This window comes from Telopea speciosissima, chromosome 11 (genome assembly GCF_018873765.1).
Source record: "Telopea speciosissima isolate NSW1024214 ecotype Mountain lineage chromosome 11, Tspe_v1, whole genome shotgun sequence".
NCBI lineage: Eukaryota > Viridiplantae > Streptophyta > Magnoliopsida > Proteales > Proteaceae > Telopea > Telopea speciosissima.
Window position 1 is genome coordinate 36,698,631 of NC_057926.1, and position 15,850 is coordinate 36,714,480.

Below are 15,850 nucleotides of genomic sequence, written 5' to 3' on the forward strand. Positions count from 1 at the left end.
ATCTTTTAATTTCAAAGAAGGAGAGAACTATTACTCAATACCTAGGGGTGGGGCTTGTCATTCGGACATAATCGAGGGGAGGGTGGAGTGATTTAGTTATAAAAAAAAAAAAAAGGAATGTCAATGTATCATATCAAAGCACCAGTGCTTTCGGATCGTCCGGTCCGGCTTCTAAATCTGGTTCGATTTTGGTAGTTAAAAACCATGGTTTTGAAGAAAGAAGTAAAGTTCTTACCAAAAAAAAATAAAAAAGAAGAAAGAAGTAAAATTAGGTGGGTTGGGTTTGCATCTTTCGTCAGAGATCACAGAGAAAGAATGGCGAGGTCAACAACAAAGGATGCTCAAGCCCTCATTCAGTCCCTTCGTTCTGCTTACGCCGCCACTCCCACAAATCTGAAGGTCTCTCTCTCTCTCTCTCTCTCTCTCTCTCTCTTGTTTAACGTGAAAGGAAGCCGAAATCGAAAAACTAATCTTTTCTATCTTATTGCAGATCATTGATCTCTATGTGATTTTTGCAATCTTTACAGCTCTGATTCAGGTAATGCATTCGTCTAGCTGTTACTCGGTGCATCTCACTGGATCTGCAACATTGATAACTTTATAAATTTTTTTTTTGGTTTCTTTTCATTGCTTCCTTTCTTTGTCCTTTTAACCTGATATCCAGAATCCCAGTATCAGTTACTTAAAATTCTCCAAACTCTCGTATACCCCCTCCCCAAAAAATTAGTAATTTGATCTGAACTGGTGTTGCTTAGAGACTGGATCGATCTATTTGTTGATTTCTTCCTCTTCGCGTTCTGGTCGTTGGGTTTTTTCTGTCAATAGACTTTGCATAGACTATAATATTTTGTCTAATAACTTCTGTTCCAGTGCGTGTGTTTAATACGTGCTCTCTGTTAGTCACGGTTGTGTAAATTTGAAACCCCCACAAGGAAGCATTTCCTGAAAAGGAAGTAGAATAAGGTGGGTTGGGAAGACTAAAAGCAGAGTTTAACATTTGTTGGGACTGGAATCTACCATTTTGGGTACTTGTATTCATTATGTGGTGATCCCTTTAATTTTATTTGTTATTGGTTTTTGATATGGTTTTAGTAGGGTTTTGATCTGTTCGTGTGCTGTGATATAGTTGCGTAAATCTATTTTGTTATTGGTTTCAGTAGAAATTGACAGTTATGTCACCATTAGGCTGCTCCTCCGTCAGGATCAAGTTCTTAGGCTGTGTTTGGTAACGGTCTGAACAAAGAACGCCCGTTCTTGACTAGAAACGTTCTTTGCGTTTCTGGTCTGGAACGGCGTTCTGAGACAAAAAATGACCGTTTGGTAACGGCCTCAAGAACGCCGTTCAGAACGAAAATGGTGTTTGGTAAAACCTGTTCTTCCCTATTTGATATTATATACAATAATGCCATTTCTTTGTCAATTATACCAAAAAAAGACTTATAAAATCCTTTTCTCATACCAATCTTAGCATAAAATTAAAATATCTCATTAACATAACCAAAGTAAGTATAAAAATATGTCAAATTTCAAAGATGCCATTAAAATTGGTTCTTGTGTGGATTAGTGGCATAATTGACTATGCTATGAACAGTTGAATAAAGAGGGCCTTGGTGGACTCGAACCACCATCCTCTTGGAACATGCTCATGTTCCAAGTGCTCTACGAATTTGAGCTAAAGACCCATCAAGTTATGAATGAATTAACACAACAGATTAAACCAAAATTATATTCTCCATTCTTTTTTTGAATTAATTTGCAATGAACGAATTTTAGTGGCCCAAGAAGCACCAAAAGAAATCACTCAACGAAGCTATGGAAAGGGAAAACGTTTTTACCCCATCAAGCTGATGAGAGAACCACCAGATAAGGCAATGGCAAAGAACCCCCTCGCCTTCATTGATATCTCACATAATTCAGCTATATAGTCAGCCAAATCAGTGGCAAGTTCCTCCACATTTTCATGAACTCTCAACTCCTCTCCCTCCTTGGGACCCCAGACATTGCCATTGTGCTTCAGGAGTCTATGGAAAAAGGGCCAAAACGTACTATAGTCTGATCTCTTTTCTTCTCCCATCCTTAACATTTCTTAAACCAGAATAACAACTACAGAAAGTTCAAAGTTCAAACTGGCTCCAACAAATAGAAAGAGATAACAGGTAACAGTTCAATTGTTACCCCAACTCAGAAAAGTTTAAACCACAACAAATTGAAGTGCATTACATTTGATTAACTGAACACAGAGAATTGGAAACAACTACCCTGTTGAAGACTAGAGCTCAGTTCTTGCTAGAATTTTAGATAAAGTGCCTTTTTCTTATCTCACCTTGTTCTATTATACAAAGATGTGAAATTTAGCTAGACTTAAGGAAATAATGTTTCAGTTTGTGGTGCCATTAGCCAAGTGTGGCATTATCCTCAGGTTGTGAACAAGGGCCAGCCAAGCACTGCCCCTCAATTGAGGCAGAATTGAACTAGTTGAGTGTTTGATGATAAAGAAACATAGTTGATGTCTTTTACTCACAAACCAATTCTAGCCTGCTAAAGGAGAAACCTGGGAGAAAAATTTGTGGTTGGAGGAACATTCAATTCCCATTTATACCCTATATGTGTGGCCTGTAATCTCCAATCTATACAATCTTTGTCTTCACTGGAGAGCTTCTTATTGAACAGTTGAAATTACCTATCCAATATATACTTATAAGAGGACAGAAAACAAATACAAACTCACATACATACAAGCAATTTATGGAACCAAACTACCCTTGTACTCTGTTTAGCTATATTATAATGAATCAATCTCATGTGCAAGAAGGAAATAAGGATCTGAGTCTCAATTCAGTCTAAAGTTGGTGCTTTCTTGAGTTTAGAGAAACAGCTTACTTGATAAAATAAAATAAAAAAAGACAGATTTTAGTCATTTAGAGAGGTGTATCTTCTCAGAAGGAAATTTAGCTTTCTAGTTGCTCTTCCATTTTCAGGCTTGCCACTACTGTTAATGCCTAATTTGCAACTGTCCATCACCTTCTCCAGCATGTAGAGGATGTTTGAGGCTTGTTTCAGATTTCTCTTCCATCAGTTAAAGATAATTCACTGTTTTAGGGTTCTAAATTTTATTCTGTTGTTTTTGGCATTCTGGCACAAACCAGACTAATTTGGGGGGCTTTATAATCGAATTTTCAGTTCTGATTTCCCAAGTGATTGTTGCTCAATTACCTTGAGCAAAAACTGTTCATACACTCTGATGGTTTAATTTGTTGTTTGAAGCCTGCAAGTTGTTCCCTAAATTCAAGAACAGAATTGGGAAATGGATTATCACTTATCACAGCCTCCTAAAATAAGTAAAGTCAATTTTTCTACTACCACATGGTGCATAGGGTCTATAGAACCTACCTACGAAAGTTCTGCTAAGTTAGAACATTCTTGATTCAGACACAACAATTTTCACCCATCCCCTGTTTCAATGTTATTGAGGATTACACCTTCCACTGGTGCCTTTTGAGTTTTAGATCTGAGATATAATATTAACCTAGACATTCACTCGCTCAAAATAATTTCACAAAAATCCTTGCAAAGGAACAGACTTGCCCAGAACGGAGAAATAGTGAGGGGGGGGGGCAGTGGAGCATGAGAATCCAATTGGCAATCCTAGCTTGAACTCACCCACAAACACCGAATCCAGACACAAAAGACAGCACAAAAAATTAATACCTACAACAGAGAATAAACACCGAATCCATACCTTTTCGGTTGAGGGGTGCTGATCCAATTCCTGAGACAAAATGGGAAACAAATTGCATAAATTGTCAAAGGGGGCATATCGAGCATCGATATGGAGAAGTGGGCATATCGACCATCGATATGGATGATGTAAGAATATTGACCGATTTTCTCCCTGCTTTTCTACATCCAGGGTTTCTCTTTTATGTATTATACTATGTGAGCATGTCAACATTACAGCCAGCTAGTTGGGCAGTTTGGAACACCCTTTCAAATTGGAATAACGAGGATGGGAAACTAAAGACTATTTTTTCCCTCTATTTGATCTCCCAAGTGACTATGATATGTCATCCTTTTAACTAACAAATACCATGATTTATTTCAAGCCTAGTGCAGACATATGGGATGGCTACGTTACTTGGGCACTTCAAATTATGAGCCATACTCTCCTCCCCCCCCCCCCCCATCTCTTGCACTTCATGTAAACCAATGAGAATTCTGCAGTGTGTTTGCTTGGACAGAGACATATGGGAAAGCAGTGATAAGAAGAGAAATTGGACAGACAGACAAATTCTCATGGTAAAGAAAATAGCATTGAAGTCCTCTTGGAGAGAGAAGAGGAGACTAGGTGTGAGCACACTTCCCAGCACTGAGGTGCACTCCGGTGCACTTGGAGAGGGGGAGCACATCAAATTCTATGTATGTGCCGCCAAGTGGACTCTAGGTAAGAGCAGTTGGAGTCCATGTGAGAGGTGGTTGGAGTCATCATTAGATGAGGAGATTTGAATATCATGCAGAGGGGAGAGCTATGGTATGATCAGAGGTGCAGTGACGAGGTGTGGTGTGATGGAATCAGCTAGAGTTGGAGAAGAGTTGAAGCCTTGCTCTCATGTGGACTGAGAAGTGTTTTGCCTCTATCGGGTATAGCCATCAAAATGTGGACCCTATTATGTAAAGGAGAGATATCATACTCATGTTGGAGTAATATTTTTGACATTGTTGTTATGCGCAAAGGGGGAGCATTTTGAAGAAAAGAAGTTCGGGAGGGGCAATGTGAACAATAACCTCTATGTCAAGCTTCAGCACAACAACAATATCACGGTGGTAGTGTGTGCAGATGATGTCATATTTGGAGGCCATAGTGATGAGTTGTTTGAGATTTTGCAGAGAGTATGAAGAGGAGTTTGAGATGTCCATGATAGGTTCACTGTCATATGTTCTTGGTTTGCAAAGTGTCGACTGATAAATGATATTTGCATTTCTTAGGAGGTGAAAAAAGGTTCACCATGAAGGACTATAAGTCTGTGAGCACCTTTATGATGTCTGGATGCAAGGATGTTGTAAATGGGTACAAGGCTAGAATTGTCTTATTGCCTTATAGGGGTAATTTGGTCTTGTATTCATTCTAGAATAGTCTCCTCCATTTTATAAATAAAGAGGGCCTGTCACATCAGACACAAGTCATATTTTTCCCAATCTCGAATATGGTACCCAAGCGGGATCTCCCTAGGGATCCACAACTCTAATTGATTCTCCTTCCTCTCTCTCTCCCTAGCGCCACCATCACCGCCACCCTCGGTGGTTCTCTTTTAGGCCAACGAGGGCTTTTTTCCCTCTATATTGTTCGACTAGCTTTGCCATGATGAATTAAGAGAGCTGCTCCGATTTTTTTTTTCTTTGTTCTTCATGGGATTGGTTCGTGAATTGGTTCTTCATCCCCTTGTGTTGGTTTCTCAGGGCCAATCTCTGCTCGTATGTTGGTGACTTTCGAGGCCAATCCCTGTTTGTTTGATATTTGTGGAGACCTCTACCATTCTTTTTGTCTCGCTTGTGATTAAAAGCCACACGCTCTATTATGCCAGGGACATCTGATATCTCTTCTTCATCTACTGGGATGGAAGTCATTCCTTAGCGAAATTATTTTTCCAACCCAGTATGTTTTGTTAAATTGGATGGCACGAATTATTTGATGTGGTCATGCTCGTGCTGTATTCCTATTCGCTCCTGTGGGTTTTATGGGTACCTTATTGGAGATGCAACAAAGCCTATTTCTGCTGGTTCGACTTTTGATAAATGGGAATGTGAGAATTCCTTTGGTATGGCTTTTCTTATCAATTCCATGCAACCTCAAATTGTCCGGGGTTATCTCCTTGATTCGGCTGCCAAGATTTGGAAAGCTGCCCAAGACACATACTGCCAGGTTGGGAATGATGCCCAGGTCTATGACCTCCACAAGAAAGTCCATGAACTGAAACAAAAGGAACTTAATCTGTCACAATATTATGTTGAGTTACGAAGCCTATGGCAGGAGTTGGATTTTTATGAAGAGTTTCAGGCTACCACAACAGTTGACACAACCAATTTCAAGAAATGTGAGGACAAGCTGCGGATTTATGACTTCTTGGCGGGCCTTAATATTGAGTATGACCAGCTTCGAGCACAAGTGCTAAGTCATGCCCCCTTCCCTACCGTTGAGTAGGCTTATTCTATGATCCAGCTGGAGGACAACCGACATTTTGTTATGCTACCACAACCCATATCGGCCACCCCAAAGTAATCAGCCTTTTTTTTTTTTGGTAACCAGGCCTCAAGAACTAGTGGTTCTTCATCTGAGAAGGTTCCTGTAAAGTGTGAATACTATGGCAAGGAACGCCACACTAAAGAATTTTGTTGGAAATTACCTGGTCGGCCTACTGATGCTTCTGGTCGTGTTCGTGGTCGTTCCAACCCAACCAGGCCAATCACACCAAGATAGCCGATCCTGCTTCTCTTGCTCCTGCTCCTACTGCTCCTAGCTCCTCATTGTCTCCGGATGAACTTACTGCCTTCAGGCATCTTCTCTCTCGTATGGATCAGCCTGCATCTACTTCGTTTGCTTCTATTGCTGCCCCTGTTGCTCTTCACAGTGCCTGTTCAAGTATTTATTTTGCCGATCGTAGTACGTCCTTTGCATCCACTCCTTAGATCATTAACTCCGGCTCGTCTGATCACATGACTAGTTCGAGTAGCTGATGGGTCCCTCTCCCCTATCTCTTGAAAGGGCTCAATCAAATGCTCTCCCTCATTGTACATGTTCCCAATTTTTCTACTAACCTTTTGTCCATTAGTAGTCTTACTTCCAATCTCCATTGCAAAGTCACTTTTTTTCCTTCTCATTGTGTGTTTCAAGATCTGGTGACAAGGGCAACAGTTGGCTCTGGTAGGGTACAAAATGATCTATATATGCTTGATGAAGACTCTTCTCCAATCTATAGTCAGGCTCTTTAGACCGTGTCTCTTGCTTGGATTTACTTTAGTGGCATAGGCGTTTGGGTCATCCCCCTTTAAGAACATTAACTCATATTTTTTCTTCTTTCAAGCATTGTAAATCGAGTGATGTTTTCTGTGAGGCTTGTGTTTTGGCCAAACAAACTCGATCAGTTTTTTCTAGTCCAAATAATAAAAGTGCCAATTTCCCCCCCCCCCCCTTAATACACTGATATTTGGGGCCCTTCTCGTTGTACTTTTATTACTGGTTTCTGTTGGTTTGTCACTTTTTTTGATTGTCACTCTAGAACTACTTGGATTTATTTGATGCGGACCAAGGGTGAAGTTATTTTTTGTTTCCAACACTTCCATTGTATGGTTCAGACTTAGTTCACTGCCACGATTAAGGTGCTTCACAGTAGCAATGGCCATGTGGAGGGCTCCTTTCAGTCATACCTTGTTGCCCATGGAATCCTACATCAAACCAATTGTTTTGACACACCTGCTTAGAATGGGGTTGCAGAAAGAAAGAATCGACATTTTTTATTGCTCGCTCCCTTATGTTCGAAATGCATGTACCTCCCCAATATTTGAGTGATGCAATAATGATAGCAGCGTTCTTCATTAATTGCATGCCATTTTGTGCCCTTAATTTTCGTTTTCCTCTTGATGTTCTTCAAGGGTCTTCTGCATTTCCTATACCCATGAAGGTCTTTGGCTGCGTTTGCTATGTTCGAAATCATCTTCCTCATGGGAAACTTGATAATCATGGTCTCCGTTGCATTTTTTTGGGATACTCTGCTACCCAGAAGGGCTACAAGTATTACCATCCTCTTAGTCAACAATGGTTTGTGACAATGGATGTGATCTTTCATGAGTCCGTGGCCTACTACTATGCGACTCCTCTTAAGAGGGAGTCTTCTATTTCTCTAGAAGATGAGTCACCTTTACCTTTGCTGCCACCATTAGTTCCAGATTCTTACACACAGGGGAGATTGCTCTACAAGATACTACTCGGCTTAGATCAGAGATCCATGTCTATGTTCGAAACCAGCAGAAACAACCCATTGCACCTACCCTACCTAGTCAACTACTGCCCCTTGATCCTGATCCAGGTCTTACTCTGGAAGGTAATTTTTCTCCCTCTCCTGTAGTTGATTCTTTGGTTGATCCCACACGTGATTTATCTATTGTTGTCCGCTAAGGTACTCATCTTGCACTATTAACCCCATTGCTCTAGTTGTTTCTTATAATTCCCTTTCTCCTTCCTACTTCATTTTTGTATCTTCCCTTTCATTTGTTTAAATTTCCAAGGACTGGCAAGATGCTTTTAAGGAGTTACAGTGGAAGGCAACTATGGTGGAAGAGATGCAGGCTCTTAACAAAATGATACATGGGATCTTGTTAGCCTTCCTCCTAATAAGAAGACTGTTGGTTGTAAGTGGGTCTTCACAGTGAAGCAGAAGCTTGATAATACGATTGACCGGTATAAGGTGAGACTTGTTGCCAAGGGCTTCGCACAAATATATGGGATAGATTATCAGGAGACCTTTGCTCTAGTGAAAAAGCTTAATACTATCCGTGTTCTTCTATCCATAGCTGTGAATATGGGTTGGGACCTACAACAGTTAGATGTAAAAAATCTCTTTCTTCATAGGGAAATTGAAGAAGAGGCATATATGGATGCCCCTCCAGGTTTTGATTCTCATAGGACTCAGGGAAAGATGTGCAAGCTGAAACATGCCATCTATGGATTGAAGCAATCACCTCAGGCCTGGTTTGGAAGGTTTGGCACCTTTGGGTGGGTGGTAATTTAGTTACTTGGAGAAGCAAGAAGTAGGCGGTTGTGGCTCATTCTAGTGCTGAAGCAGAGTTTCGTGCTATGGTACATGACATTTGTGAGCTTTATGGCTTCATGGGCTTCTGCTTGATCTGGCTGTCCATGTTACTCTTCCTATGATGCTCTACTGCGATAGTAAATCCGCCATCAGCATTGCCCATAATCTAGTTCAGCATGATAGGACTAAACATATGGAGATTGACCATCTCTTCATCAAGGAGAAGCTATAGTCTGATCTCATTTATGTTCCCTTTGTCCCTTCTCATGATCAGTTGGCTGATGTATTTACTAAGAGACTTAGTGGTAGGATTTTTCATTTTATTGTTTCCTAGTTGGCATGCATGATATCTATGCACCAACTTGAGGGGGAGTGTTGTAAATGAGTACAAGAGTAGAATTGTCTTATATGGGTAATTTGGTCATGTATTCATTCTAGAATATTTTCCTCATTATTATAAATAAAGAGGGCCTATGTCACATTAGACACAAGTCATATTTTCCCAATCTCGATCAAAGGGGGAGAATTGTATTGAGTGAACGTAGAGCAATCTCAACAATCAAGAGAGAATGAGTAGTAGTGGAGCCCTTTGTTATTGTTGTCAAAGGGGAGAGATGTATTAGCAATGAGGTCCATTTGACATTGTTTATCGTGTGTTGACAAGAATTCCAAAGGGGGAGATTGTTGAGCACAGGTTGCATTGTGCTAGTGTCGTCATTGTTGTCATCACACTTTGCCAAACAACAAAGCGGCACAAGTATGGCCTAGAGCAACGAAGTATCCTGCTTGAGAAAGAGGCAGTTTGTGAGCTAGTGATGAGTTGGGAGTGTTGGAGTGTTGGCAGTGTTGTATGTTGTGGTCTATTAGTGTTGAGGGAGAAGCTTCAGTTGTGTTGTCATTGTTGGTAGCATCTGAGAAGTTCTGTCTGCCAACACACTCTTAAATAGGTGTCCGACACTTAAGAGGTGGTAGTGGGTGAGCTGAGGGTGATTGGAATATGTTGAGGGATGTCATGAGCTTGGAGTGAAGGCAGGGTAAGTGGCCTGGACAGTTGAAGTGGCACAGTTGCTCAGAAGACTGTTTATGCATGTCCAACAACTTCAAAATTTATTTTGGACCCCTTCCACTAACTCTGGGTTGAAGCTCAAAATTAAAAGACTGGCCCTATGAGTAAGCCTTACAATGCTCAAAAATTGGGTCTATCCAAGTTCGGACAAGAAGTTATGATCTCAAACGTAGATGCAGCGTATGGTGTCCAGAACACCCCTTTTTCACATATAGTGACTTCCTGCACATTTTCCGATGTCTTGCACTATACCTGTGTTCAAGTTCAAAACATAAGAGTTGTAGATATTTGAGTCTTCTTTCCAATGCCGCAAGAATTGGTTCAATCCAATATTGGGAAAGAGAGATGGTAATTTTTTTCCGACAGGGCGCAGAAGGTGGTCGAACCGTGTGGCCCGACTACGAGCGGAATTAAAGTGCATTTTTGGCTTTTTAAACACGGGATTTCTCTACAAAAAAGGATAGAGTAAGAGTATTGTTATGTTACTGCAAAGGGTGATTTAGGGATATAGATTTTAGTTTTATATTTTATTATGTATTGATTAGTTACTAAGGGTATTCTTGTACTTGTTATTTTAATCTTAATATCTATAACATCATAAGCCTCACCAAACCGTGAGTCTGTTCTCTTCTCAAGATTTGCAGCTCCTCTTCTCTCTTCTTCTTCCTTCCCATTCTCTTCTAGTTACACTGGTTTCCTGTGTTTGGTATTGCTTCAAAGTTCGAACCCTTTGGAGAAACATGATAGGGAGAGGAGAAGTTGAGAGAGAAGAAGAGAGGGCTCTCAAGTGAAAAGCCCATGCTACCAACCTCCATTGGGCATGAAAGCTTCTATTGAAGGTTTCAAAGAGATGGTTGAAGTACGCATTGAATGCCAAGCTAAGGTTAGAGAAGATTGAGAAAAAAAACAAGAGTTTGTGAGAAGAAAAAGAGAAAGAAGGAAGAGGAAGAAAAGGGAGAAAGGAAGAAAACAGAGGAGAGCATCAGTGATTGGAAAACTACCAGTCTACAACATCCCCAGAGGGTACCCAGTTGTGTAGGTAACCCCTTTAACAAATCCCCTCTGAATTGTATTTGACTGTAGGCTAGGTGTTTATGAGATTACTGAAGTCAATACTTGTAGTCTATTGGGTGGGATTTGTATATGTTGTGAGCTTGTAAATGAGGTATTTAATATAAGCCCATTATTGTTGTATTCTTGAGCTATCAAGTGAGTGCTTGATAGTTGGGGGTTAGTTCTTCGTGTAGTGGGTCCATGGATCGTAAACTTGATCGAAACTTGTCGAAACCGTCGAGTTGTCTCGGTTTTGACAGGTTCTAAGACGAATTGGAGTGGAACTTTTAAAAATCCCGTAACTCAACCCAACCAAAACCGACGAAACGGTCGAAACCGGCGCCAATTGATATGCTTTTTCCTTGGTTTAAACGGTCGAAACATATTATACTTTTTCTTGAGGATTTTGTAATAAAAGTGGTTTTGCATTTAATGATTGATTCCAAATTCAAGCAACAGAATGTGATTCTTCGATTTATTATCTGTTGAATTTCTTTCTCCAAATGTCTGTACTTGATGCTTTAAGAGGATAGATATGACAAAAAATGGGTTCACTAAAGAACCTTTACAGTTTCTTCATTGCAATGGCAACAACTCTGTACTCCATGTTTCTATTTGGTCGTCATATGTTCTTACTTGACTGAAAAAGAAAAACTTGCTGAATTAGGGAAAAAAACACTTGGTATTAATCATGACCTAAACAAATTATTGAAGTGGTTCATAAATTAAACCTAGTTATCATTTGGGAAGAAGAGTCAATAAATCACTATGACAATTTATCAAAAAACAAAAAGAATCTGATTTCTAGACTGTTAAAATGTAATCGCACAAGATGACCAATATATGGGATCGAAGAAAGCAACAAGCAAGACAATCGCAAACATGTCATTGGCAGTAATGAACTATCAGACCAAGTTGATGATGGGGCTTATCATTGGGCAGTAATGGACTACCAGACCAATTGGTCCCATAACATGTCATGGGATACGTATGTCGTGCATTCGGAGGAGCGGCTTCACAATCTTCAGTGGTATGCTGGTCATGGATTAGACTCACCAACAAACTCCGCATGGAATTGAAGAGGGGCATCTTAATGTTTTTATTTGGATTCAATGTATTATTCAGGGTTCAAGTACTTTATAATTATGTGAACTAATTATAGATTTATAATACTACTTTAATGTCTATATCGTATCATACGTTAGTAAACTTGGGTCAATAACCACAAGTATCATTTTTAGTGATTTTTTGGTGAATGTAATTTATGGATTGTGTTTAAAATGTGACAAATAGGCAACCTGCAAAAATCAGACCTAAAAAACCTTGTTTTGGCGTCGAAACCTTGGTTTCTCCATCAATGGGAAAAAATCCCAGGTTTCAACCGAAATATAGTCGAAACTGAGACGAACTCGATTTCTGGCTGGTCGAAACCTTGCCGAAACACGAGTTTTAGAACCTTGAGTGGGTCTATACAGGGCACACTGCCGGACCACATATATCTTTGTCTTGTGGTGTGTGCTTGTGTATTTGCATTGTTATATTATTTGCTCCAGGATGCGTTGAGGAGGATGGGATATATGATGTGTGGCTGGTGATCGCCGTATAGGTATATGTGCATTTGTTTGTTGCAAGGTGGTGTGTGGTTTGTGACTGTTGCATGGGCTTTGTGGTTGTGAACTGCCAGTGAAAGTCATCACCTGAAGAGTATGGGGTTTGAGGAATTGGTTTCTTGAGATCACTGATTCACCTCCCCTTTCAGTAACCATCTCAGTCCCACAACATTTACCCCATATAAATTTGTTACATGCAATTTAAGTTGGAGCCAACTTGTGAACTTGTTCATTCTAAATGATTGCTCTCTGGTGTTCCTTAATTAACAAGCTGATTGTTTACTATTTTCTGGGTGCTTCTCATTCCCTTGAGTGTTGTATGATATGATATGATTAAGATTCAGCTATGGGGTACAGAGGTAGTGAACTTGATTCTACCTGTATTTTCCAGCCTTTAAGCAATTCTTAATGTCTTTTTCAATGAGCAGGTGGTTTACATGGCAATTGTTGGATCATTCCCTTTCAACTCTTTCCTCTCAGGAGTACTTTCTTGTGTGGGAACTGCTGTGCTAGCTGGTACATTAAAATATATATTTTTCCTTTCTAACTGTTCTCTCTCTCTCTCTCTCTCTCTCTCTCGCTTCTCTGTGTATAAGTGTGTATGCGTGTGCAGAAGTTTATTCAATTTGAGACGAACTGAGATTGTTTGGTTTCTTTTTGTATCAGTTTGTCTCCGGATTCAAGTTAACAAAGAGAACAAGGAGTTCAAGGTATGCTTTCTATGATCAGCATTTTTTTTTTTTTTTGGTTATCGACACAACCCATGTTCGTTCAGTTGATAATGCATTTTACTTATTGCAGGATTTACCACCAGAACGTGCGTTTGCTGATTTTGTCCTCTGCAATTTGGTGCTCCATTTAGTTATTATGAATTTCCTTGGTTAAGCCAGAGATCTTCAAAGTTGTAGACTTGTTTTTTACCCTTTTTTTGTTCCTTATTTTTGACAACGAGGGTGTTGGAATGGATTCGACTTTCATCATAGGTTCTCATAGTAGTTAAAATTTTGCTTCTTTCCACCAATATTCTCTGGAAAGTTAAATGGAGAATCTTGAATTCTATTTTTGAATTGCCATTAGGTGCGGTCATTTACTAGTTAAGTTACATGTAAGAAGAAAATAAAAATATTTACAATGGAAATTTTGTTTTTATGGAAGTATTTGTCCATTGAAACAATCCAAAGAGCATTGTCACTAGGTTGCAAATCCTCAGATGAGTGGATGTTCACCAACCTGCAGCTGGTCAGGGTAGAGCTTTAAAGTATTGTTTTGATATTGAATGGTTTTTAACTGATTTATTTATGTTCTTATGACAAAACTATCTGAGCTGTTTGCCCCCAATGAAATAAAAAATCGCATCTATGGAGAAGATAAGAAAGGTCTGGGGGGAATTGGCAAAGCTTCATGGTCTCCTTTTAACATATCCACCACTCTTCTCATTTGATGGTCGATTTACTGGATCCACCAGCTGTATGTACCATAAACCCACTAAAACCATCTTCCTCTTCCCTAAATGGTAAATGCTCACCTTGTCCAATATGCTTATATATATCCAATGTGGAAAATAGATCTCACTAGTGTGATTAACTCTCGCATCGATGTTCCTATGTCCCCCAACCATTTCTAGTACCATCATTCCATGAATAATTATCACCTCCAATTTGCGGGCACCTCCAATCCTCCAATAGGGGGGAGTGGATCCCACCTTGGGCAGTGTTTTTGGGTAGGGGGTAGGGTGGTTATTTCAACCCCCATATTTAGAATTGGAGGGGATAACGATTCCCCTAAGCCAAGAGTCAGGTCAATTTGAGTTTGGACAAGGAACTTGTACTGTTTTTTCACAGATTTCTTGTTGTAGATGAACTTCTCAAGAAATCCGTTGGACATGAACTCATAGATAAGTGCTCTTTCAGATCCATCAAAGCAAAAACCTAGAAAAGTGACAATATGAACATGGGAAGTCCTACTAATGCTTGCAACTTCATTAATAAACTCTTCTCCATTACCTTTAGTGGCATTTAGGACTTTCACTGCAACCAAACGGCCATCGGGTAGCTTCCCTTTAAACACAGCACCATAACTACCTTGGCCCACTTTTTCTTTAAAAGAATTTGTCATTTTCTTGATGCCTGAATAACTATATTTTTGGGTGCCATGGAATCATGATTCCTTAAAAAAAAACCTAAACATTTTGAGTGTTTCTTGTTTTCTTCTTCCAAAATGACATCAATCCATTTGATGATGATTTCCTTCGAAAGTAATACACAAGAACTACCACTAATACAATCACAAATATAAAGCTTGATACAATAGCTGTAATATTTACCCAAATGGAGAGATTATTGCTACAATAAAAACCAGGTCCGAATAACAAAAGAAGCAGCAGAAAAGGTACTCTCTGCAATAACCTGTTTTGTATTTGGGCATTTGAAAACTGGGATACTCTCCACGTTACTTGTGTTTTATGTGATTGTATGCTTGGGTTCTTCGTTGTGATTGTGCATTCGTCCCTAACAAGTGATATTCGAGTTAAGGTTCGACAAATCATATAAGGTGTGAATAGAGATTTGAGGAAAGAACGGTGCGCACAGAGATTGGAAGAAGGTATTTCTTTTTCACTGTAGTGTGCAGATCTAGTTTATTTTGCTCTCTACATCCACGGAATTGTTGGAGGAAAGAGAGAGATCAAATAGGGAAGGAAGGAAGTGCACAAGAACACAATATGATTTCAATCCGTGATAGAAATGGAGAAGAAAAAAAAAAGAAATTTATTCATACGGTGGAAAGAGAAGTGAAAAAAAAAAAAACAAAGCAAAAAGAAACCATACGGAACGAAGTTGTATGAAGGATTTAAGAAAAAAATCATAATAATTACATTATAGTAATAGGGCGGCTGACTGGTGGTACCTCTTTAAGGAGATTCAAGACTTAGTGGTTGCCACACGGGCCTGTGTTTCCTTTACCTTTCGGGAAAGCAATAGAGTGGCTGACTGGTTGGCCAATCTTTCTTGTGACACTGAGACTTCGACCAGGTTTCAACCTGGTTGCATCCCTTTGGGATCGCTGCAGGTCATTCTTCTTGAGGACAAGGCTGGATTACCAGTTCTACGGAATTAAAGGTCTTGCTTCTTACTCATGTAGGGATGGGTTAGACTTTTCGAGTGGTGTGTCCTCTTGATGTCGCGGGTTGGGGTAAGGCGGTATGTCCCCCCCTGTATTCTTTATTATTTTATTTGATTTTAATAAAAGCTTAGGGGCCAGCCCGGGTCCCAGGTAATATTCGGGTTTTTTAAAAAAAAAACATTATAGTAATCATTACAGAA

At 39.7% G+C, this 15,850-nt stretch overlaps 1 protein-coding gene across 1 annotated transcript; it reads left to right on the forward strand.

Annotated features, from left to right (window-relative positions):
- The first annotated feature begins 266 nt into the window (after nucleotides 1–266).
- On the forward strand, nucleotides 267–13,426 carry LOC122645584 (dolichyl-diphosphooligosaccharide--protein glycosyltransferase subunit DAD1). The gene is made up of 5 exons (XM_043838888.1): nucleotides 267–399; nucleotides 491–538; nucleotides 12,959–13,046; nucleotides 13,197–13,240; nucleotides 13,332–13,426. The coding sequence occupies exons 1-5, from the start codon at nucleotides 316–318 to the stop codon at nucleotides 13,413–13,415; spliced, it is 348 nt and encodes a 115-aa protein (XP_043694823.1). The 5' UTR covers nucleotides 267–315; the 3' UTR covers nucleotides 13,416–13,426.
- Nucleotides 13,427–15,850: the final 2,424 nt, after the last annotated feature.